The 26,603-nt window shown below is 42.7% G+C and overlaps 1 protein-coding gene across 8 annotated transcripts in view; it reads left to right on the forward strand.

Annotated features, from left to right (window-relative positions):
• LOC126409786 (uncharacterized) overlaps positions 1-26,603 on the forward strand; it is a 69,913-nt gene that overhangs the window by 25,205 nt on the left and 18,105 nt on the right. For 2 of the 8 annotated variants that reach the window (XR_007572512.1, XM_050076123.1), the window contains one exon: positions 14,309-15,054. The exons of 1 other annotated variant lie outside the window; for it this stretch is intronic. Coding sequence is in view for 4 of the 7 variants with exons in the window: in XM_050076123.1 (XP_049932080.1) it covers positions 14,309-14,405 (97 nt within the window). In the remaining 3 variants the exon portion in view is untranslated. Of the gene's footprint in view, positions 1-14,308; positions 15,055-15,130; positions 15,225-15,808; positions 15,869-15,982; positions 16,221-18,704; positions 18,855-19,619; positions 19,708-21,852; positions 22,222-26,603 lie in introns of those variants that run through there. 5 more of the 8 variants (XR_007572511.1, XR_007572513.1, XM_050076127.1 and 2 more) reach the window with 5 other exon arrangements.

Here is a 26,603-nt window from a genome sequence, read left to right on the forward strand (position 1 = left end):
CCTAAGGAGCTATTTCACTTAGCCGGATCATTGGAGCTGAGCCCTCACTGCCAGGGAATTTTAGTTTATCAAAGGGTTTCCCTATCTGTAGTGCATTTGGAAGGACGAAAAATTAGATGGTTTAAGTAGTTTGTCTCTTGACCAAGGTGGCAGCAGTCTATTGATGCTGTAATGGTTCGATTTGGCCCTTCAACTTAGATTATAATGATGAACTATCTATAAAGTCCAGCAGAAAATATGTCTTAAGAGGCTGAGTTTGAAGAAATAAATTATATGTCCATGGTGACATGTTAAAGCTTTCATAGATTCCTTTTGTAGGAGGCTGAACTAATGAAATTCGCATTAAGGTACAGGCAGCTAAGCCACAATTGTTGTAGGCCTTTTCAATGGGACAGAGTTAGGAGTCTTTCTCGAACTTGTTGAGCAGCTTGGAACTTGTTGAACAGCTTGGAAATTCTTTGGTGTTGCTTATGACAAAATACAGAAGCTGCTGGCGTTTAATTGTCAAAGTGTTTGGCATTGGGTATAAAATTAGATTGGATCCCCAAGAGACTGATCTATTAGTGCTTATATATACGGTCAAAGGACCTGAGTTGGAAACCACCACTAACATTGAGAGTGTGGCCCTCTAGCGAGGGAGAACCCTTATCGGGGATTAGGGCCAAGCGTGCGAGCGTTACTGGGTTCGAAGGGGCGACCCTTGTTAGCGGTGGCTAACAACTTGTATGAAAGCATGCCAGAGCAGTGTTGATCGATTCCAGCCATAAGGCAGCCGGGTGTCTCTGTTAATCATCCATGCTTCAGCCATCAGATAAAATTCCTCATGGCTATTTGCTACTGCAAATAGGGACTGAGGTGTATGGCGTGCATAGCCCTGAATCTTGGAGCCCTAACGATGACTACATCTACAACCTCGCGAGTTTTGGGCTATGTTTCCGGTGGCAGTTCTTCCTCTTCCTGGGCAAGGAGTGTTATCAGAGGTTGTGCTGCCCAGAGGGGGAGTCACTGTCTGGCCAGTTTGGCTTATAGAAGAATCCTTGCCGATGGAGTTGGCTGAAGAGTTCAGAAGGCTGGACAATGGCAATTGGTGGTTTGGTGTAGTTCCAGGGATATAGTGTTGTTTGATGAATTTGTGTAGATTTGATGAATTGTTTAAGTGCTACTTGATCATTTACTGAACAGCAGAGCACTTGCTGTCTTTTTTGTGGATGTACTGTGCAAAAGTGTACTTCTCAGTCTTCTACAAATAAAGCTGTTATGCACATTTAGTTGCTTTTCAACTCACATCAGTTACTTTTTTCATTTTGTTTTCGGGATTGTTTTTCCTGCCATGAAGTTTCATCTAATCTTGGAATATCAATTATTTATTCTTCAAGTTAGCAGAAAATTTAGCATCAAATCCTTGAGTTGGTTAGAATTTTTCTAAGCATGATTGTTGTTATGAGTCACGTGTTTCCTCATTTTTTACTTTTAACATCTAAAAGTGGTGGGATCTTTTCTGCAAATGCCACAGGGTATTTTAAGTCATCATCATTCTTCAATTTCATTTTTACTTGGTTTCTTTCCACAATCTAGGTTTTAACTAAAGAGGCATGAACCTGTTCAAATTTTTTAAATGGATCCTTATTTGAAGTTGGCAGGAAACATCAGAGGCATTTCCGGATAATTGAACAAAATACAGGTCCTTATGCTGCTGTAAAACTGTGGGTGCTACCTGCTAACTATACAAAAAAAAAATGCTGGTTTCTTTGGAAATATTTTCTGTAGATTCTGTATTATAAATTTTTGCTGCACAACTTATTGTTTGAAAGTGTCAATGTCCAAGGATGTCGTTCATGATCTAGGGTCAACACCATCTATTTCTACTAGCATACCTGACATAAAAATTTCAAGTCAGTGGAGTGTGGTAGCACCATTTTTAAAGCATAAGTGCTTAAGATAACTCATGGATCCTGCCTTTCTCATGTCTTCTACACACAAAGTGTTCCTTAACCAAGTTATTGCTGCTAATGTAAAATTCTCATTTTGTTGTTTCCACTTTCTATTACAAATCCATTGCATTTATTTGATATCAGTAGTGTCCTTTCTTGTACTTTGAGCTCCCATTGCTGGTCCTAATGTCCTTTCTTGTACTTTGAGCTCTCATGCTGGTCCTGTGGTCGCCTATACTTTACCTGAAAAGAGGAGAGTACCACTTCCACCTTTTGTGGCAGAATGGCGGAAGTAAAAGAAAGGTTACTGTGAAAATAACTCCATGAGGACTGCATTTTGAGCCAAAGCCTTTTGAATAGATGTCAAATTGATATGTTGGATGTGTTGTATGTGCATTATATATATATATATATATATATATATATATATATATATATATATATATATAATGCTATAATGCACATATGAGAGAGAGAGAGAGAATCGTGAAGTTTTTTGGTAGTCTTGGTAGAGACTAATGTAGAAGCATATGAGTGGCAAGTAATTTGTATTTGATGTTTATTTTGGCTTGACTTGGTTCTTGGGCTAAAGGAGGTTAAGATTCTTGAAGCATGCTTCTATTGATACGGTTGATAGCATATGGCATGGGCGCCTTAGTGACGATGATGATCAAGGATATGCTTCAGGTGAGTCGTGGATTGGGGTCGCCTAGTACCGAACACAGTGAGTCCCCTCGTCCTTGACCCCCACCTCCCTCAGGCGATGTGCCCCATTCTGACGACATCGCCCGATTCTGAGTTCGTCGGTGGAAACAGAGGAACCGGCACCGGCGCTGGGCCTTAGAAGCAGCCTAGAATGGACTTCCCATGATTCTCAGGGGGTCCACCCCTGAGCTGGAACTTCTAGGCGGAGCAGTTGTTTGAGTGCCATGGAATCACCGGTGAGCAGAGGGTGGGCCACACCGGTGAGCAGAGGGTGGGCCACACCGCCATCCACTTTGACGGATCTGCAGCATGGCAAACCAAGATGGGATGGGCTATGGGCTGGGATGGGCTATGGGCTAGTCGATGCCATGAAATCCTATTTTGGACCTTTGGCGATTCAATGTCAAACTGTCCACAATCAAGCAGAAGGGATCTATCGTCAACTACCAAGAATGTTTTGAGTACCAAGAATGTTTTGAGGAGTTTAGTAACATGGTCAGAGGATGAAGCACTTGTGGGAGCATTCCTAGGTGGCCTAAAGAGAAAATAAGGATTGAGGTGTAGGCTGCCAAACCCCACATACTTCCATAGGAATGGTGGAGGAGAACACAGGTGAGATAGTAGGAATAGTGGAAGAGATAGTAGGAATGGTGGAAGAGAACAGAGGTGTCTCAACGGAAACAACAGGTTGTGGGATACCGACCAAGGCAGCAAGAACCCCGCTCACTTGTAGAGAATGCACCTCCAGAGGTGAATGAAGCAAAACAACATCCAACATCTGGACAGGTCGACAGGTGATTAGGCAGATTAAAGATAGGCAGATTAAAGAGAAGAGAAACGATGCAGGATCTGTTTCCACTGCAACCAATCTTGGTCACGAGGTGAAGAAGACGAGCGGAAGAAGCCACTGCCTTCTTCCACTGCCCTAGAGGAACGTTGGGGGAGTCTTCAGCCAGCTTGCCATCGAAAATTTCTCTCACGGTCTAGTGGGGGACGAAGTGCCCGAGTTAATGCCAGTTGAAGGATCCTTGAGAGGCCCAGAGTCAGCTGGTGGACAATCAATCTAAATCTAAGACAGCTAAGGCCTTGGGTTGCACAATCGAGCGGTGGTGGGAGACGGGAGCGCACTGAAATGCGAAGGCAGGTGTTCACTTGAACTGTTCACCTTGGCCACGGTGATAGGTGGGTGAAGAAGACGAGCGGAAGAAGCCACTGCCTTCTTCCACTGCCCTAAAGGAACGTTGGGGGACTCTTCAGCCAGCTTGCCATCGGAAATTTCCCTCTACGGTCTAGTGGGGGACGAAGTGCCCCACCAGTTGCCCCAGTTAATGCCAGTTGAAGGATCCTTGAGAGGCCCTCAGCTGGTGGACAATCTAAGACAGCTGAGGCCTTGGGTTGCACAATCGAGCAGCAGCCAAGGTTCAATGTGGTGGTGGGACCAACGTTCAATGTGGTGGTGGGAGATGGGAGCGCACTGAAATGCGAAGGCAGGTGTTCACTTGAACTGTTCACCTTGGCCACGGTGATCTGGAACCAGATGATGCAGCAGAGGGTCGACGATGGCAAGGCTGTATCAACCCCAAGCGCTTAGAGGAGCTGCTAAGGAATTGAGCAATGTATTTGAAGCGCCAAGAGGACTACCATTAGCAAGAGCAAGTGATCACAACATCTAGTTGCAGCCAGGGGCCAGGGCCGGGAGACTGCGCCCTGCCTGGCATAGGAGACACCACCAGAGTGTGCATTCATAGGGGATGAGGTTCCCCAATTGATGAGGATCGAAGGGCGACTGAAGGGTCAGTGTTTTGATCGACACCGGATCAACGCAAAACTTCATTTACGAAAAATCTGCCAGCGTGTTGCGGTGCAATGTGGAGACGTCTTCAATGTGGTGGTAGGGGACCGCAGTACCCTCAAATGCAGGGGTAAATGCCACCAGGAAGTACTTGAAATACAGGGCCATAGCTTCCATGTCCAACTTTACACACTCGCTATGGCTGGAGCAGACTTGGTCTTGGGCATACAATGGTTGCGCGACCTTGGGGAAGTAGTCTGGGATTTTGTTGGTGAAATTCCATGGGCCAGGGGATGAGAAATTAACACTAGGGGCAGTTCCCAGGAAGTTTTGCGAAGAAAAGTCTGCCATGCGTCTCCTAGGAAGTTTTGCGAAGAAAAGTCTGCCATGCGTCTCCTCAAAGGACCAGCTGCTACCTTCTGTCCAAACAAGAGAGTAGTGAATCCGGGACAAACGTTAGAATCCCTGCCCTCGATGATCTTCTACTCATTTTCTTGCCCCACTAGATTGCCACCTTGGCAACAACACGATCGCCGCATAGAACAGGGAAAAGGAGGGAAAAGGACCTGTTAAGTCCAGGCCTTACTGGCTTACCGCTATAGTCGATCACAGAAGGAAGCAATGGAACAGCTCTGTCAGGGGTTATTCAGCCAAGCAAGAGCCCTTTTTGTTTCGCCAGCCCTGTTGGTCAAGAAGAGGGATGGTAGCTGGCCGTTTTGCATGACTACCGCGCGTTGAACGCATCACTGTTTAAGGACGGGTACCCCATTCATATGGTGGAGGAGCTACAGGGAGCACTCCTCTTCTCTAAATTAGATTTGCGCTCCGGGTACCATCAAATAAGGGTAGCGATAGAGGACATTCCCAAGACTGCTTTCCATACTCACGACGGGCACTATGAATTCACAGTCATGCCCTTTGGTTTAAAAAATGCACCCTCGACTTTTCAGTCGCTAATGAATGACATGTTACGATCCTACCTGCGACGCTTTGTTTTGGTGTTTTTCGACGATATTCTCTTTTCTCTTCTACAGCAAGGACACTGCAGACCATACCTGCGAGTTGTGCTTAACATTCTACAACAAAATCATCTCCATGCGAAGCCTTCAAAGTGCTCATTCGGTAAGAGGGAGATCTCATACCTGGGCCACGTGATCAGCAAGGGCAAGGTTAGCATGGAAGAAGAAAAGGTCTGAGCCGTCAAAGAATGGGGAACACCCTACTAAGTGAGGGAACTGCACGCCTTCTTGGGACTCACAGGTTATTTCCCTAAGTTTGTCCATGGCTACGGCACACTAGCTGCACAAGGGGAAGTTCGTGTGGACTGAGAAGGCAAACCAAGCCTTCCAAAGGTTGAAGCAGGCTGTCACCACTGCGCTTGTCTTACAATTACCCAATATCTAACAACCATTCACGGAGGGAAAGGAACTCCAGATTAATACAACACCGATGCCCAGCCTGCGAACCTTGTCTCAAGTACATACTCAGTTGTGGGATCAGATCCTACGAGAGCAGCGGGCAGCTGCCTCAGTTCAGCAACTTAAGGAGCAGTTAACCCTCTTAAGATATAAGGATACGAGTGGAAGGAACCTTATTTGTATCACACAGGGTGCATTTATATACCACTAGAAACCTCTCTACCCCAACAGCTCTTGGAGCACTACCACAATGATAAAATTGGAAACCTCTCTACCCCAACGGCTACCTACAGAAGGATGCGCCAAACCTTCTACTAGCCAGGGATGAAGCAATATGTCAGGGAATTTTTGAGAACCTGTGACGTTTGCCAAAGGAACAAGTACGAAACGATGAAGCCAGTGGGACTGCTACAGCCTCTCGCAACACCCGAGCTCATATGGGATGGTATCTTCATGGATTTCGTAGAAGGCTTACCACTGTCCAAAGGCAAATCTGTCATAATGGTTGTGGTAGACTGCCTCTCAAAATACACCCATTTTGTGGGCCTGTCTCATCCTTATACCGCCAAGACTGTGGCCTTTGCCTTCCACAAAAATGTGGGGAAATTTCATGGAATGCCACGAACAATAACCAACGACAAGGACCCTGTCTTCCTCAGCAACTTTTGGAAAGAATATTTTTGCATGCAGGGCACAACACTGCAGCCTATCACCCACAAGATGGATGGACAAACAGAGGTGGTAAACCGTTGTCTTGAAGCTTATGATGTTTTCGAGGGCAGCGACCCCGACTATGCATAGATCATTTAGCCTGGGCGTAGTTTTCTTATAATACCGGCTGGCGTTCCTCTACAAAAACCACCCCATTTGAAGCTGTCTATGGCAAGCCCCCTCCAGACGCTATCAACCAGGAACGGCCAAGGAACAAGAAGTTGACACTCGCCTAAGGTGTCGAGATGCAGTCCTTAAGGACTTGAAGGAGCACCTAGCAGCAGCTCGCAACCGAATGGTACTCCAATACAACCGAAGACATCGTGAGCAGCACTTTGAGGTAGGGAATTGGGTATACTTGCGCCGACCTACACACGGTGCAGGGTTTTGCCTAAACAAGGGATACAACAAATTGGCTCCTCGTTACATTGGCCTCTATAAGATCATTAGGAAAATTTGGAACTCTAGCCTATGAACTGCAGCTCTCCCTGAAGGAAGTAACATCCATCCTGTCTTCCACGTCTCAAAACTGAAGGTTTGCTCCCACCCACCCAACCAGGATGTAGTAACCTCTCCTCCCATTGTGGAGGACCAGACCACTGCTCAGCCCTTCAGACGTCTGGGCGTCCGCAATAAAGGCAACAATGGCTCCTACGCCACAGAATGGCTAATAGAATGGACTCATTGTGAGGATATACCAGCAACCTGGGAACTTGCAGAGGAGATTCTCAGGCGTTTCCCGGGTTTCACACCTTGAGGATAAGGTGTTTCCGTAGGGGGGAATATTGTTAGGCGCTGAACTAACACTGTCTTACGTTTACTGTTTTTTCTGTTTTGTTCTATTTCAACACTCACAGGAGTTCGCGGGTCGGGTCAGCAGTTAGGCCTTGTAAATTGTAATAAGTCCACCCACTCCCTTGATACGTGTTAATAAGATGTGTTTATATTCAGTTTTAGGTTTATGAGGGTACTTTTGTAATAACATTTCCTTTAGATGGTTCTCTTGTATCTTCTCACTCTCCTCTAGTCTATATAAAGAGGAGTTAGGGCAGATTTCGAGGTTAATCAAAAAACATAATCCTTTCTAAGATTTATCATGGTATCAGAGTTCCAGCCTCCTCCTCCTCAGTGCGTCGTCGCCGATTGAGCGGCGCCACCCGCCGCCTGACCGGCGTCAGCTGCCATCTCCGCTCGCCGCTGCCATCTCCGCCCGTCGCTGCCATTCCGCCCGCCGCTGTCTGCACTCGTCTCCCGCCGCTGTCTGAGCTCGTCTCCCGCCGCTCGCCTGCGCTCGTCTCGCAGAGTTGCCTGCCGCCGCCGTGTCCTTTTTTTTTTTCTTCTTCACTGCTGCTCCACCGCTGCTCTACACGCTGATCTTCTTCTCAGCGTCTTCGCTGTCGTCTCTGGTATCTCTCTCTTCGTTCTTCTTCGTCGGCTTGTGTCTGATCAGCGTTGTCAGCTCTGTTGTTGCCTCTTCCAGCCGACCAGACTTATGGATTACTTGGTCGACCTCTTCATACTTATTATTCTAGTCTCAAGTCCATGTTTGAGAGACTAAATAGCTACTTTCCTGCATGTTAGTGTGAACAACAAAAGGCATATAGAGGTATGCTTATGGTAGGGGTATTTCTCTATGGATTAGACTCTGTTTATGAATCAGATGCTTACTAGTCCCTCGATTCCTCCTATTGATGAGACTTATAGTAGGCTAAGCAGAATTTCAATCCCTGCGTCGACTGTTCTTGATACCACTTCTGCTATGCTTGCTACTCGTGGCAGAGGTGGGTCCCTCTTTGCCAGAGGACGAGGATGCCGTGGTCGTGGCAATACGACTTCGCGCCCAGTATGTCAGTTTTGTCATCGCATTGGTCACACTGTGGATAAGTGTTGGTAGAAACATGGTCGTCCAGCTGTTGCAAATCAGACTGTATTTACTGATTCTCCAGAGCAGCCTAAGACTCAGCATACTGTCTCCTCCAGTGAGTTACGTGTAGATGATATTATCTCTCAGTTGAGAAACTTGATTGGAGATAGAACTCAACAAGCTCCTGATCCGACCACCTCTACTATCACTACTGCTGCCAGTGCGTCTTCGTCTGGTATGTATTCTGACTATACTCCTGCTACTGACACTACAGATTGGCTCATTGATTCGGGTGCATCGACACATCTCTGTGGAGACAAGGCACAGTTTACTTCTTATGTCCCTACTCCACCTGGTCGCTCGGTTATTCTAGCAGATGGAAAATATTCTCCAGTTGTTGGACATGGAGAGGTCCAACTTACTTCATCATTGCCGTTGCAACATGTTCTTCATGCACCAGAATTCCCACATAGCCTACTGTCTATCAGTCAGATTACCAGAGATTTAAACTGTCGTGCGATATTTGACTCCTCTTCTCTTGTGTTTCAGGATATACTGACGGGCAGGGTGATTGGCAGTGGCCGTGAACAGGGAGGTCTTTACAGGCTAGTGCATCCCTTTCCCTTTGCTGGGTCTACCTCTTCAGGGTCATCCTCATCCTCGGCTTATACTTGGCATTTACGTTTTGGACATCTACCGTTTCAGAAACTGCTGCATGTTCTTCCTCAGCTGTCTCCTAAGTCTTCTTTTCAATGTGAGTCTTGTCAGTTGGGCAAACACCATCGGTCATCCTTTCCTCCGCGGCCCAGTAGAAGTAGCCATTCCGTGTTTGAGTTACTTCATTTTGATGTTTGGGGCCCGAGTCGTACACCTGATCTTCAAGGTCATCGATATTATCTTGTTGCTGTCGATGACCACAGTCGTGTTAGTTGGGTTTTTCTTATGAAGAATAAATCTGAAGTGGGTCATGTAATCAAAAATTTTATCAATGAAATTCTGACTCAGTTTGATACTTGTGTCAAAATTGTGCGCTCTGACAATGCTCTTGAGTTCTGTGTTTCCTCTTTAGAACAATTTTTCAGGGATAAGGGTATCATCCACCAAACCTCTTGTGCCTATACCTCCCAACAAAATGGGGTTGTTGAACGGAAACACCGTCATATTCTTGATGTTGCCAGAACCATTATCATACATAGCCATGTTCCCCATTCTTACTGGGGAGATGCTGTTCTCACGGCATGCTATCTTATTAATCGTATGTCGTCATTTGTGTTGGGAGACCTTATTCCTATCTCTGTCCTCTTTCCTGACAGAGACTTGTTTTCTGTTCCACCTCGTGTTTTTGGATGTGTTGCCTTTGTTCAGTTGCTTGGTCCTGGGCGAGATAAGTTGTCTCCTCGGGCCATCAAAACGATCTTTGTTGGTTATTCCCGCACTCAAAAGGGATATCGATGTTATGATCCTTCTACTCGTCGGTATTATGTGAGTGCTGATGTTACATTCTTTGAGTCAACCTCTTTCTTCTCCCCAAATGGAACTCAATTAAGGGCGCCTGAATTGAATGATGAAGTCCATCTTCCTCTACCTCTCATGAGTTGTCCAAAACCAGTTGATTCACGTTTTGGGGCTGTCTACCAACGTCGTACTAAACCTGTTGCGCCTGCTCACTGTGCACCTGTGCCTTCACCCAGCACGCCCAAGGTAATTCCTGACACAAACTCTGCTGACAATTCTTTATGTAATGATGACATAGGAGAATATCACGAGCATGTTCATGCTCCTAATGAACTTGATATGCCCATTGCTCAAAGGAAAGGCAAACGCAGTTGCACTTTGCATCCTATCTCTGGTCATTTATCCATGGATAGACTCACTCCTATGTACCGACAGTTTGTCAAGGGTCTGTCGGCTATTGCTCTTCCACAGACTCCCATGGATGCTCTCTCTGATCCAAAATGGACCGCAGCTATGCAAGAAGAGATGGATGCTCTTCAGTCTAGAGGCACCTGGACACTTGTTACTCCTTCAGCTGATGCAGCCATTGTTGGTTGCAGATGGGTTTTTACTATCAAATACAGAGCGGATGGCAGCATTGACAGATATAAGGCTCGTCTGGTTGCTAAAGGCTATACCCAAACTTATGGGGTTGATTATTATGATACCTTCTCTCCTGTGGCACGACATGCTTCTTTACGGATTCTCCTTGCTGTGGCTGTCAGCAAGAATTGGTCCCTATCACAGCTTGATGTCAAAAATGTCTTTCTCTATGGTGACTTACATGAAGAAGTGTATATGCAGCAACCACCAGGGTTTGTTGCTGAGGGGGAGTGTCAGAAAGTGTGCAGATTGCGAAAGGCGATTTATGGTCTGAAACAGAGTCCTCGAGCTTGGTTTCAGAAATTGTCAGAGAATATTGAGAATGAGGGCTTCAGACGTTCTTCGGCAGATCATTCCCTCTTTGTCAAGAAGACTTCTACAGGTACAGTGATAGTTCGTCTATGTTGATGATATCATTGTTACAGGGGATGATGATCAGGGGATTTCCAACATCAAGGATGTCCTTGGACAACACTTTGTCACTAAGGACCTTGGTGAACTACGTTATTTCCTCGGTATTGAGTTTGCCAGAAATCGAAAGGGCCTTATCATGTGCAAGAGGAAATACGTTACTGATGTTTTGCAAGAGACAGGGATGCTGGGGTGTTGACCTGCATCCACGCCTATGGATATCAATACCCGCTTGTATGATGATGATACTGAAGATGTTGATGCGAGACAGTATAGAGGGATTGTTGGGAAGCTCCTATACATCACTGTTACTCGACCTGACATTGCCTATGCTGTTAGCAGAGTGAGTCAATTTATGGATAAGCCCAAGAAAGTTCATTGGGATGCTGCTATGATGATTCTTAGGTATCTAAAGAATTCACCAGGAACGGGACTCTTCTTTCAGAATGGTACCTCACTCACTATATCTGTGTATGTTGATGCCGACTATGCGGGATGCCCCTCGGACAGAAAATCCACCACTGGATTTTGTGTGTTTATTGGATCCAACTTGGTTACATGAAAGAGTAAGAAGCAAACAGTGGTTGCCAGATCAAGTGCAGAATCTGAGTATAGAGCTATGGCTGAGGCTACTGCTGAAGTTATGTGGGTTAGATCCCTGATGTTGGATCTTACTGTCGAAGTGCCTCTTCCTATGCAATTGTTATGCGATAACAAAGCTGCACTGTTTATTGCTAATAATCCGGCTTTTCATGAAAGAACCAAGCATGTTGAAGTAGATTGTCACTATACCAGAGACATGATTCAAAAGGGGTTTGTAAGTACCTCACACATTTCAACTACAGGGCAAACAGCTGATATCTTTACTAAGGCTCTTGCAAGGGGACCATTCCAAAGCTGCTGTTCCAAGTTGAGCCTATTTGACATATACGCTCCAACTTGAGGGGGAGTGTTAAGATGTGTTTATATTCAGTTTTAAGTTTAAGAGGGTACTTTTGTAATAACATTTCCTTTAGATGGTTCTCTTGTATCTTCTCACTCTCCTCTAGTCTATATAAAGAGGAGTTAGGGCAGATTTCGAGGTTAATCAAAAAACATAATCCTTTCTAAGATTTATCAATACGCATGTATATAAATCTCTCTAGGGGAATTAAAACCCTAAGAGTTAATGGAAAAGAATTGAAGTTGGGCTTCACACTTGTGTGTGTGTGTGTTAGACAAACTAGAGCGCAAGGGTCGATAGCTGTTGAGAGCTATCAGTGTCGGATTTCATAGGCATGCGGATGCATTTTGATCAAAATGAGGGGAGCACCTTTTAAACTATTAAAAGGTAAGGCTGCATCCCTAATGTTGCTGGTGGCGTCTGATCTGGAACCAGCTGACGCAGTAGAGGGTCGACGATGGCAAGGTTGTATCAACCCCAAGCGCTTAGAGGAGCTGCTGAAGGAATTCAGCAATGTATTTGAAGCGCCAAGAGGACTACCACCAGCAAGAGCTAGTGATCACAACATCGAGTTACAGCCAGGGGCCAGGGCCGTGAGACTGCGCCCTGCAGGTACAACGTACAACCTCTATCAAAAGGAGAACTTGCTTAATAGGAAGGTGGTCCAAAACTTTGCATCTCGTAAGAAGAAAAAAGATGGCAGCAGTTGATAGCTAGACATAATTCATGTGTCTCCATGATGCAGTTCTGCAGTATTTAAGATATTAACAAGTTTATCATGCCCTTTTACTGCCCTTTTGCATGGACATAACGTTCTTGGGAGTTAACGAGTGTCCTTAAACTTGTTGAAGATTGGGGGGCGGCAAGAACTAAGAGGGATACAACACTTGCCCAGGTCGTCCTCATGTCATCTAGCCTCAAGGTTGCTTTCAGCGTTGGATGCCAAAGCTAGAAAGGCAGTTTTGGGGCATTTATTGGAGGAGATCAGTTCCTGGATGGGAGTTGAATCTAAGGAACATACTTGAATTCCTGCCATCAGTATAACATAAAACTATTACCCACTTCATGTCACTCATTTCTATAAAGTTCATATCGGGTGTGGGAGCATGAGCTCAGTGCATGGAAGCTACTGTGGAACAGACTTTACTGGTATATGGCCATCCAAGGGGTAGTGTCTTTGCTTTCACTAGGGAAAAGGGCTTTGTGCAGTTCACTATTATAAAGGCAGCCTCCCAAATACAACCATACCAATAATCCAAGGGTGCTCTTGAGATGGGATGTCTCCTTAGCACATCCATCCGTGGATCTCTTCATGGGTAGGTTAGTATATATTTTATTGGGAAAGTTAGAGAGTAAAAGAACAGAAGAAATTTGTACTAATGATTCTTTTTATAATGATGCTTGTTGGGCTTGACTGTAATCACTTTTGATCAAATACAAAGGACAATTATACGGAGAAAAATTAGAAACGGATCAGGTGCATCTTCTACATGAGGTCAGTCTGGCAGAAAATTCAAAGGTGGTCCTACAACTGCTATTTCTCTGGAAACGCATTCGTTCTGTAGCTGACCAACAGCTATCTAAGTCCGATAGCATATCTCTGCATGCAAGGCATATACATCAGAATAGTGTTATCAGGTCCTTGGATAGTAATCACTATATGATCCATACAGATTTTGATTCAAGGCATGGCAATGAGGTGTCCAAGTGCAGGAAGGCCTGTCGCAATCACCAAATTTTTCTTCATGCCTTGAGGAGAAGGTGTATTTCAAAGTGGGAAGTAATTGTTAGTTGCGGGATCTTGGACCATAGCTGCCTCGTAGACCCGGTGTTGGCGTTATAAATAAGTCCTGCGTTGTGGGTCAATGTATCTATCCAGTCTTTGACTCAAATAACCCTTTGAGAAGGACTACCCTAATCGGGGATTAGGGCATTGTTTGATGTGTGCGTGAGTTCTTTTGCTGTTAAGGGTCGGGCTAGAGGCTGCTACCAAGAAGCTTGGAAATAATCTGTTGTGGCTCGAGAGCGTCAGGGTGGAGAGTCAAGTTGATCATCCACCTCTACCTAATTAACTGGGTCTATATATAACAATCCTACAATGTTTCCTTCTAGATTCACAAGGAAAACATGTGTCTCTGCCCGCTAATAATAGAAATTCAAGCACAAATTAGGTTATTGAGCTATAAAGAGCCCTCAATCAGCAGCTGCAAATTTTTATCGGTATGTGCTTGTCCTTCTGTTGTTTTTCTTATTTTGTTTATTCGTTATCATGTTATGGTTTTGCCAGATTTTTATCAGGTTCCCGATAGCGACACAAGAATGCTGCTTAAATTTCATTAGAGTTGTCTCTAGCCAGAATTCGGTTTTCTTATCTCCAGTCCAAGTAGTATCAACAAGTGCAGACTCCAACTAAAGCCTAAACCTTTTTGCTTGTAGGTGGCATCTCCACAATAACAGATTATTATTTTGTGACTTCTTTCCTGCAATGAAGAAGGAAGAAAAATCAGCAGGCATGACTTCTTTCCTGCAATGAAGAAGGAAGAAAAATCAGCAGGCATACTTGTAGCTTACATGTATTTTGGTTTCAATCAGCTACAGTATGCAAAAGCGATGTTTCCCAAGGCTTGGATGGCATCCCATGTCTAGAGTTACACCTCCAGCACCTTTGACCCTACAATTGGCTGCGCCCTTGCCGATGAAACTGCCAAGGCCAATGAGGGAGCAGGCAAATAACATGATTGCTCTTCAATTTTGTTTATATTCATTTGCCAGGCCGAGTCAGTTTGAGGAGCAACCTTTCTCATGGTCACTGTGCATTACCTTCGACTTCCCCTCCCCTTTTCACTAGGACAGTCCTTTCATTGCATCTCCCTTGCGACAAAAGTACATGCCTTAGAATGCCCAATTTAACCAATAAGCGTACATACATTATAAATACCCAAGCATACATACATTTATGATTCCCCAAATTATTATTTTTATTGCTTGAACTGTTTTAGCATTCTAAAAAGGAACAATGCGTTCCTGCTTGATGTACATAGATTGGAACTGCTCTAGGATCTATATGTGAAAACTGCAAGAACATGATGAGAATTTGCTTTACATCATCTAGAAGATCTGCAAGGTCATTGTACAACCTTTTAGAATCTTGTTTAGCACTGTGAGCATTTTTTGGTCCTTCAGTCAGGTTTGTTTAGTTAGTATTGTGTCTCATGTTTGGCCTTATCCAAGGTCTTTAATACTTTCATTTCGGTGTAGATTGATTGCGAAATACAGACCAACTATACTGTCTGTGGTCATACTACGTCTCAAAACAAACCAGCTGCGGTGGAGCTTTGCTGGTGCTTTTGAGGTATGTCAGTATTGCTTTAGTCATTGACTTGATTGTTTCTTAGAGGGAAGTAATCTTATGAAGTAATCTATCGAACGTTACTTTGTTCAATAGGAACTGTTTTTTTGACGAGGTATTAACTATTATTGAGTCTTTCTTGAAAATGCATATTGCAACTCTCTCTTTCTCTCTCTCTCTCTCTCTCTCTCTCTCTCTCTCTCTTTCTCTCTCTCTCTCTCTATATATATATATATATATATATATATATACACACACACACGCACACACACACACACACACATAGAGAGAGAGAGAGAGAGAGAGAGAGGGAGAGAATGGGAGCTCCATCAGAATGGAAACATATGTGGAAACAAATTTGTTTTATGTTGCGTGGTTGACATTGGCTATGCTTTTTCCAATGTTAGTTTGTCTGTCTCTCTCCGTCCATATGTTGATGTTCGTTTATTTTCTTGAAATGATCTAGAACTTTTTTCTTTGTTTCTTTTAGTTTCCAAGCTCTTCTGTGTCAAGCTCTTCTGTGGCTTATTTCATTGGTGCGGAAATAATCTTATGAAGTAACCCCTGTTTCTCCATGGCGTGAGCAGGCTAGGCAATCTATGATAGTAAGAGGTGTTTTCCCTATGTTGGATGATCCGCGTCATCCAGTAAGTTCCTCTCCCTCTCCATCAGCGATCAGTCCCACGCGCCTATGCAGATATTGATTGAGTTCAAGCTTTTTTCTTTTTGTGCTATTCAATGAGTTTACAAAATTTCTACAGGTGATTTCAGTGCCTCTTGCTAGGTTTTGGAACATAATCACATCCATTGCAAAAAGAACAAGAACCTGAGATATAAAAGACCTACATTTTATTACAAAACATGTAGTTAAGAATGCTAATCAACCCCTAACTTCGGTTTGCTTGTATAAAGGTGGACAGAAGGTTGAGCGTTTCTATACTTCAAAAGCAATAGTGATGTTGAAGACAAATAGTTGGAAGAGTATTTGGAGAAGCGCAGCCTCACAACTCATAAATCAACCATCATTTTTTTTTTTCCAAAATTATAGACTTGTTGATTTGGATATATAAAAAGGATAGTGTTTTATGTAACGTTCCTGAGCCTGTGTAGCTGATTTCGCTAGTCAAGTTCACGTTTAGTCTCCAACTCAATTATGTTTAATATACGAGTCGAGCTCGTGTCATTCAACTTGTTGGGCAGTCCTAGTTGGCAGTTGCAACACAGTCCATGTAACAGTCCATCCTAACAATAACCGGTGAACATCACCCTTAAACCCTACCGAAGAAGTCAGAAGCACTCTTAGCCGCGGCCTTAATATGAGGACCGACGCTGGAAAATGTACTTTTACATTTCCCAATCGCAAGAATAGGTCCATATCCCAGACACACGATAGACTGATTAGCTTTCAAACAGTTCATAATTTCCCTTCTCATATTAACACGATCAGGAGTTTTCTCTTAAAGATAATTCTTTTTGTCTTTGGGGACATTTTTTCAAGGTTTTTACGCCTCCTCACAAGAATCCCCATATCTTGATTTGAAAAAAGAAAAGCACAAGAAAGCCAAGAAAGTTCGGAAGAACGCTCTCTCTCTCATCGGTTGAAGGAGAAACAAACATACCTTAGGCCGACAGATCCTGCAAAGCAGTGGACAGCAATGATTTGAAGAGGAGAAAAACAAGGAAAGAGCGAAGTTTCAAAAAACAATCCTATAATGCACAAACCGTAAGTAAAAAAAATATGAAAACAAAACGGAGGATCGTATCACAACAGCAGATACAAGAGGTTTTGGCACGCTAGTTTAGTTCATTCCCTCACCAACGAACACTATAACGTGGATGATGATAAAAGAAGAAAAGGGCGACGATCGGATCTGTGCAAGGTAATATTCCCATACGCAACCCTAACCCATGGCATTAACTCATTAACTCAGCCTTCTTATCATGAGAATGAGTAGATTGGGCTTAAAATGGGGACCAACAAGATTTATTATTTTGTAAATCCTACATATGGCTATTATTTACTTTCAATGTACTATTTTTTATTCACATCCTATCATGTGTATGATTTTATTTAATCATTTTCCAGTGTCTTATTATTATTATTTATTTATTTTTTTTACCTAATTTTTAGGATTTTTAAGTTTTTTATTTAAAAAAAAAATCCTTAGATTTTCTTGAAAAATATAATTTTGCCATATTATACCTGAGAAATAACTCACTTATCTCGTAAATGATACATGTAACAATGACATATCACCCCTCATATTCTCTTTCTCTCTCTCTCTCTCTATATATATATATATATATATAATATACCTACACATATATTATTGATCAAGTATATATCTACATGTATATATATTGACCTAGGAAATTTCTTGCACAGATATATAGTGATTATATATATATATATATATATATATATATATATATATACACATTATTAGAATAGATAACAAATCATGCGGGATGTATAACAAATTATTAGTAGCAACAGCAATAGTAATCTTTATGTATAACAATCATAATATATAGTTAATGGTTTGATGTTTTATACACGTTTCCCTAACTAAAATTTCATTTGGAAAAGGCGAGATTATTGCAGTAAGCTCCAATTAAAGTTACTTTGGGGCCCTAGATGACCCAAACACGATCCATTTTACTTTATTGGATCAATTCAGTTCAAGGTCTAATCCAAAACCCATATTCAAATCCAAGTTCAATCTTAAACCAAATGGACCCGAGTCGCGAGAAAATCAGATTCCGACTCACTTTTGACCCATGGTTCTTTATTTGGATCTAGAAAGATACACTTGATTGGATCGAGAACTACAAATCCAGTTTAGATGGAAGAGGGTATGAGTTTGAATGTCTGGATATAGACCACAATCTGATCCAAAACACTTTATTGGATCTAAGATAGAGACTCGGGTTAGGTTATGGATCCAAATTAATGCCAACCAAAATGGATCTAGGTCAAAGGAAGGTCTTTGTTTTGACCCCAAGCGATTCTTAGCTTCTTCTTCAGATCTGGAAAAGCAACTTGTATTTGGACCGATTACTGATTTCCCAATATAATCTAATTTTTGAATGGTCAGATCAGCTCTCAAACTGAAAATCCAATGAACACATGACCCACATCCAGTTCTGTCTAAAACGAACCGGATTCTCAATGGTTCCAGAGTTTCCTTCATAATTTGGATCAAATCTAAATTGAATGTGCTAATGGCAACTAAAGCAATTACAAGCCAAAAACTTAAACACACGAAGCAAAAGAAGAATTCATCTCAGAGAAAGTTCAGATCCAAAGCAACATTTAAATAAAATTGAAAATAAATTAAAACATTTATCCATGTTTCCATAAACATATACAAGGCCTTCCCCGTAACACTTCATCACCGTCCAAAAAAAAACCGCGTATCTTACTTAATTAAAGCACTTACCGTAACAATCCATCTCACAAAAATTTCTGCCCGTTAGGCTCGCACGTTTCGTGAATGGTTCCCTGGATCATCCTCCTCTTCACCATGCGGCAGCAGCTCCCCTCCTCCTCTCCACCACAGTGCAGCAGCATGTCTCCTCCCCCTCCTCCCCTAGAGCACTTTTCTGCAGTAGCAAAACCCCAGCTGCTAGGTGCGCTCTCTCTCTCTCTCTCTCTCTCATGCTTTCTCTCCGTCTCTTATTCCTGCTATCTCAGTCTGATGTTCTTCTTCTTTTAGCTAATATTCTTGGTTAATACTTTTGCATTTTGTTCAGTTAATTCTCTTTCGTTTCATTCTTTATTTTGTCCCGTTGTTGAATGAGGAAAGCAGAACTCCTCGTTTTGGCCTCTTTCTTAGTTGTGGTGTTTATTGTCTCTCACCTTGCCCCCTTTTTCTTCTGTTGTATCAATACGGCCAATGCATTCTAGAACATGCAATGGGAAACCTTGGTTGTTTTTTAAATTATCATGTCTCATATTTCCCCACCCTAAAACACCGGTAGTTTGGTTGTTGCTTTTGTTGCATCCATGTTTGGGAACGGCCTTCAACATGCCAAACTGTCTCATATCTAATTTTTTCAGGATGATACCCATTCGAACCGGTGCTTTTAGTATTTTGTGTGTGTCCTAGTTTGTGTCTCTCTTTTGGTGTTGAATCAAGTAGGACAAAGAGTAGGTTGGAATCTGTCGGTTCAATTTTAGGCTTACCCATTAATTCTTTTTTCTCCTTGTTGATCACTTGTATTTTGTGCTCCTCAAAATGCCCATGTATGTGTGCTTTATATTTTTGACTGCTACTTGTGATTGGTTTACTTAGATTTTGTAATTTCAGTATTATTTTATTTATCTGGATGGTATTGTCATTGTCATGCTTCCTTTGTGTCACATTAATCTTTTGACATTTGTGGCTTGTGCAGGTTCATCCAGTTGTATTACTAGGAGGACAGCAATACATATCAACTCTTGGGAAGCCGTTTCCCAATATTTCAATGGTTGCCTCTCGAGGTATCACAATAGGTCTTTCGGAAGAGCCAAACATGTAATTGTCAAAGCATGTTTGGCATCTGATTCTGTTCTCATTGCTTGATACCGTTGACTGTATTTAATTTGTTCTCACACATCATAATATTTGACCAACGGAATTCTTTGTCAAAATTAGATATCATTTATGGGAGCACGTTTTTGTTCAATGGAAAGCCTTAGTTAGAGCATCAAATGTACTTGGGATCATATTCAGATTTGATAGATTGGTTATCAAATTTAGTTCAGGCTCAGGCATCTGCATTTAAATCGCTGTTCGTTTGGATCTGAAACTCCTTATCTGATCTAGCATGTTATCTGTCACCTTTCATCACTGCCCATAAGAGAATTGATGTAGTTCATTTTTTACCTAGTCAACCCATCTAGTTTTGCAAGCACCCTTCTCTTTAGAGCGAAAAGTGTTTCTACCTCGAAAGAGATATTCCATTTGATGTCAAGATCATTTCTAAAACAGAACTTTTCTATCTTGCTTAAAAATGTTTTAGAAGTATTTTTTCACACAATGATATGCCTTCATTTTATTTTTAGTACATCCTCGAGTAATAGGAGAAAATTTCAAATTTTTGTTGTCAATCAATGGAAGAGGAAAACTCGAAAAATCCTGAGTATGAACAATGAGGAAAAATCCTATGAAGCTGAGAAAGTCGAGAATAGGAAATGCTATTGACTCCGCTAATTAAGCATTTGCAAGGATTTAGCAGGAGAATACTCTACGAGAGAAGCCGTGATGCTTTGTAAAATCTTGACAGGTAGCAAAATGAGAGTTGAGGGATGGGCTCGGGGCTTGTGTAGTTGTTCCTCTAGGTCGGTAATCAAGAGTACCGGGTAGGCATATAGCTGATTTATGTCTATGCCGAGAAGATAACGACTTATGAACTTTTGGATCGTTGAAAGCCTGCAAGGTGAAGCGGGTTGGATACGTCACAAAACTACATATAACCACCAAAGTGGTGGAGCTTCGTAGTAGCCTTTGGGGTGGTGAGGTATTCCCTCAAAGGTGAAGGTCAGCCTGAAAAATAAAATCAAAAGGCAAACCAAATGCAAAAGAATGAAAGAAAAAAAAAGAAAAAAAAAAGAAAAGAAATGAAAAAGCAAAAGGTATCTGTCAAGAAATGAAAGGCATGATGGCTGAACTTGCAGAAATTGAATGCGACAATCTTTTGCAGATGTGCGATTTTGGTGTCAATTCTACTCCTCTTTTTGATTTCCTAAGATGCTGAAGACCATTCCTTTATGTTCATATTTTGGAAATTAAGGGAGATCCCTTCTAGAGATTCAACAACATTGATGTGAAATGGATCCTGATGCTTGTATGGTACTGTGAGTAAAAATGATGCTCATATTATTTGCACAACACGAGCACTCAAGCTTATGAGTTAATGGATGATTTATGAACTATTTCAAACTAAAGGCTTGACATCTCTTGTTATATTTTTTGGTCTTTCGGGTGTAAGAGAAACTAACCCAATCCCCCTTTGGTCTTGAAAAAATGTTGGCCCTTCCATTACCAAGCTACTAGTACATTAATTGAATACACAAAACCTCTTGTGATGCTCCATCATCTCCTCTATTTTAAGAAAGACATGCCTAACCTGAACCATTATTCCATCTTTAACTGGGTGTCTTCAACCTGCTTTTCAATGGCATATCTAGTGTAATAGTGTTTTAAGAACTGAAAGAAATCATAGTTAACTGGGTTTAATTTTTTTTGCAAGGAATCTGATTTGACCTGGTGATTGCATAGTTTATGTGAATAGATTGCTTGCAGCAGAATCTCAACGTCTTCTTCCAAATCAAGTTTCAAAATTACCAAAATTGAGTTCTGATTTTAAGTATGATTGGAGTTCAGCTAATGTGTGTGTGGGACAACTTTAAGTTAAAGTCATTTAGGCTTCTTTGTTCATCATCTAAGTCTGTTTACACTCAGTTGCCATCTACCCTTAGTCTAGTTTAGTTTAGAGAGTAGGTTTATTTTGGTTTTTTTCTGTTTTAAGTATGTTGTTAGAAGGTAAACTAAAATATTTACTAGGTCTAGCTTAGAGTTAGGTTCTTACTCCTCTAGGTTAGTGCTTGCTTTGTTCTCATTTTGTTTCAAGTTGTTGATGGTAGGAGTAGGTGCTTTTGGAGAAATTAAAGGCCAGATGCATCCAGAGTGTTGTGGAGTTGGAGCACAAATTGAAGAGTATTGTGGAGTTGGAGCACAAATTGAAGATCTGAGACAGGCTAGTCCTTCAATGCAATCATAGTTCAAGAATTATTTTTTGTGATTACGTTAGAATCATCCGGAGTGTTTAATGTTATGGTAGATAAGATGGAAGTTCTACATGTGCACTACTTTTTATGAAATGTACAAAATATTTGAGAACGAGTAAGGCTGATTTTGTTGTTTAAATGTGGGAATCGCTGGCTCACATGCATGTTGCTGGACCCATACATTCGGACTTATCATCTTGATTCAAATCTCACCCGGAGAGTGGCCTTTCTACAATCACAGAACTAGATTGTAAATGTATAAGAGGTAAGTCACTATGCATCAGAAAAAGTTTCATTGACAAAAACTTTTCATGGAAAAGATGCAACATGGATGTGGAAACTGTGAGTTTATTACAGACCATCTGACATGTGGTGAGACTCGTGAGATTTATAGTGAGTTCAGTGAAGTTCCCGGTGAAGTTCCCAGGCTCGGTTGGAGCAAGCGACACCCATCCAAAAACCTTGGTTGGTTCTGAAACGATCCACGTAGACTCATGTAGGCAAAATGGTTGGAGCCAGAGGATAGAAAGAGGACTAGGAATTGGTACGTTCCAATTGAGTCAAAGTGGATGTGGGTATCTTGATCGATCGCATATTCGCATGGCTTTGGTCCAATCAATGGTTGGGTCCACCGTCTCTTCTCTTTCCGCAGGTACGACCGGTTGATGACCCAGCATATCCTTCAAGGGTTTGTAAGAGTCGTTATCTTTTATTCTTTTATTATTAGTATTTTTTTCTGTTTACATTTTGAGTGTCTTCTGATGATATCAAAGTTTAAAGCACAACTCATCAGTGTTCTTGTGGATGTTCAGTGGTTTTGAAATACCAATTCTGTACTTACCTCCATTGGATGGGAGTTTGATCGCTTTGTCTAATTCAAGTTTTTATTAGAGTTGGCAACAAAGTTGTAATCCAAGTTGATTTGCATGAAACTAATGCAGGCTGCAAAAGGTGTCTTTCAGCCAGGCAATGACTGGGATTTGAGTTTGTTCGTTTTTGTTGGGGCATTTGGTTTGAGATTTTTTATTTATGTGTTTGATTTTGGGATTTGGGCGTTGATTGGGAGAGATCACTTGCGTTTTTTTTTCCAATTTGAACAGCTAATTTGGTCTATGTGTTTGATTTTGGCATTTGGGTGTTTTGATATTACATTTGTTTTTTTTTGTCAAATGATTTTGCAAATTTCCTGATTAGGCCGACTACTCCTAAGCTTACTTTTGGGAAAAAGAAACTTTTCCTTATAGGGGGGAGGAGAGTGTGATGGAGCCTACTCTTTTACATCCCACCAAAACCCATTCCATGGGTCACTCCTGGGAAATGAGAGACTCCATTGTATCATTTGATGTCATTTTCCAAAAGTTTTTAGCCCAAATATTTATTCAAAAGGACTTTCATGCACAATGGTATACCTTCGTGTTATCATTAGTATTCTTTTTAAGGAGAGTTTTATTTGTAGTATTCTTTTAAGGAGAAGGTTGAAATTTGAAATTTTTGTTGTCAACGGGAAGTAGAACTGAAAAGATCCTCGATATGAGGAGTGTGGAAGAATGGAAGATGTAGTGTTGTTTGATGAATTTGTGTAGATTGATGAATTTGTTTAAGTGCTATTGATCATTTACTGAACAGCAGAGCACTTGCTGTCTTTTTTGTGCATGTACTGTGCAAAAGTTGGCAGGAAACATCAGAGGCATTTCTGGATAACTGAAGAAAATACACTGCTGTAAAACTGTGCGTGCTACCTGCTAACTATACAAAAAAAATGCTGGTTTCTTTGCAAATATTTTCTGTAGATTCTCTGCAGATTCTGTATTATAAATTTTTGCTGCACAACTTATTGTTTAAAGTGTCAATGTCCAAGGATGTCGTTCATGATCTAGTGTCAACACCATGTATCTGACATAAAAATTTCAAGTCAGTGGAGTGTGGTAGCACTAAAGCATAAGTGCTTAAGATATCTCATGGATCCTGCCTTTCTCATGTCTTCTGCACACACACATGCACACACACATGCACACACACAAAGTGTTCCTTAACCAAGTTATTGCTGCTAATGTAAAATTCTCATTCTGTTGTTTGAGCTGCCATTGCTGGTCTAATGTCCTTTCTTGTACTTTGAGCTCTCAGGCCCTGTGGTCGCCTATTGTTGGTCCTAATGTCCTTTCTTGTACTTTGAGCTCTCCTGTGGTCGCCTACTTTACCTTTACATATATATATATGAGAGAGAGAGAGAGAGAATCGTGAAGTTTTTTGGTAGTCTTGGTAGAGACTAATGTAGAAGCAAGCATATGAGTCGCAAGTAATTTGTATTTGATGTTTATTTTGACATGATTTGGTTCTTGGAGGTTAAGATTCTTGAAGCATGCTTCTATTGATACGGTTGATAGCATATGGCATGGGCGCCTTAGTGACGATGATGATCAAGGATGCTTAGGTGAGTCGTGGATTGGGGTTGCCTAGTACCGAACATGGTGAGTCCCCTCGTCCTTGACCCCCACCTCCCTCAGGCGCGATGTGCCTGATTCTGACGACATCGCCCGATTCTGAGTTCGTGGAAACAGAGGAACTGGCGCTGGGCCTTGGAAGCAGCCTAGAATGGACTTCCCATGATTCTGAGGGGGTCCACCCTTGAGCTGGAACTAGGCGGAGCAGTTGTTTGAGTGCCATGGAATCACCGGTGAGCAGAGGGTGGGGTGTGGGTGGGCCACACCGCCATCCACTTTGACGGATCTGTTATCAGGTGGTACTGGTGATGCAGCATGGCAAACCAAAACCAAGATGGGATGGGCTATGGGCTGGTCGATGCCATGAAATCCTATTTTGGACCTTTGGCTATTCAATGTCGAACTGTCCACAATCAAGCAAAATGGATCAACTACCAAGAATGTTTTGAGTACCAAGAATGTTTTGAGGAGTTTAGTAACATGGTCAGAGGATGAAGCACTTGTGGGAGCATTCCTAGGTGGCCTAAAGAGAAAATAAGGATTGAGGTGTAGGCTGCCAAACCCCACAGACTTCCATAGGAATGGTGGAAGAGAACACAGGTGAGATAGTAGGAATGGTGGAAGAGATAGTAGGAATGGTGGAAGAGAACAGAGGTGTCTCAACGGAAACAAGGCTGTTGTGTCTCAACGGAAACAAGGCTGTGGGATACCGACTGACAAGGCAACAAGAGCCCCGCTCACTTGTAGAGAATGCACCTCCAGAGGTGAATGAAGCAAAAGATATGCAGGATCTGTTTCCACTGCAACCAACCTTGGTCACCAGATAACACTGCGGCCGCAGCCACTGCCTTCTTCCACTGCCCTAGAGGAACGTTGGGGGAGTTGGGAGTCTTCAGCCAGCTTGCCATTGGAAATTTCCCTCTACCGTCTAGTGGGGGACGATACGAGCCTTCCTAGAACTCGTGCTCCCCATGTTGGCACCTCTGCAGAAGGCGCTCGTATTGGTAGGGAGGCTAACTTGGCGGAAAACAGGTGGAGCCAAGCCGGCTGCACATGGAAGACCTAGGTGGGTTCAACCTAGGAGACCTAGACCCGCAAGCGCACCTAGCTTGGATGAAGAAGACCCGGACCCACTTAGTCCGGAAGAGGATGACCTAGGCACGTCTGGCCTAGATGATGGTGGGCTCATGTGTGATCCGGGCATGGATCAAGAGCAGTGGGCTCGGACCCACTTGGAGAATCAAGTTGACGAAGGACCCGGGCGAGGTGGGGCCTTTGGCCCAATTCAGATTTGAACTTTTTATTTGAGTGACTTTTTATTTGAGTGAATTTGCTTATGTACTGCTTTTCGTCTCGACATCTCGACACAACTTGAAACCGGTTCGGGCACTTGTATTTAAGCTCAAAACGGAGACACTTATCGTTGAAGTTTTCTCTCTCTCCGTGTGAGGAGTCCCTTGGGCCTTAGGTCGTGGCTTCCATGGAAGCACTACATTGCAATGCTCACCAAGCCGTGAGATTAGTGGAGATTCAAGCTCCGTTAATGGCCGCCGGCTGCTATTGACAACTTGGATTTGCAGCGTTCAGAACCAAGAGATCCTTGGATAGGCAGCTGTGCCTTCTCCTTGATCACGAAGGAGTTGAGAGGTGGCTGCACTAGAGGAAGTTGAAGGAGGTGCCGCCCGTGGTTCTGGCCCGTCTTCTTCAACATCGACATCCGGCGAGATCCTCATGAGCTAAGTATTCCGATCTTCCTAGTACTTGGTGGATGAGATCTCGGTTCTCCCTTAACCACAACATCAACGCAGCCCAAGCCTTGCATTCGGGGGATAAATTCCTCGTCTAACTAGGTCTGGACCAGCGGCATCGCGTGGAGAAGAAGACCTACCTTGGAGACAACGATCAGGAGCATCCGGCTGGAGTTCTTCCAGCAGCATATTCTGTTGAATCTGAGATAGGTGAGGCGTCCCTAGTCTCTATACCTCAACGTCCGCCGGCGCACCGGCGATCGCCTCCCCCTCTCAATACAAAAGACCGGGGTTGAATTGGTTTTACGGGTGAAGGCTTTCCTCATCTCGAAGTTGATTTTCCGTTAAACTTCTATATATTGATACTTGCTGGATTTGTTTCTCCAATAGAAGGACGTGTGGCTCAACCTCTACCCGT

This window comes from Nymphaea colorata, chromosome 2 (genome assembly GCF_008831285.2).
Source record: "Nymphaea colorata isolate Beijing-Zhang1983 chromosome 2, ASM883128v2, whole genome shotgun sequence".
NCBI classification, from domain to species: domain Eukaryota; kingdom Viridiplantae; phylum Streptophyta; class Magnoliopsida; order Nymphaeales; family Nymphaeaceae; genus Nymphaea; species Nymphaea colorata.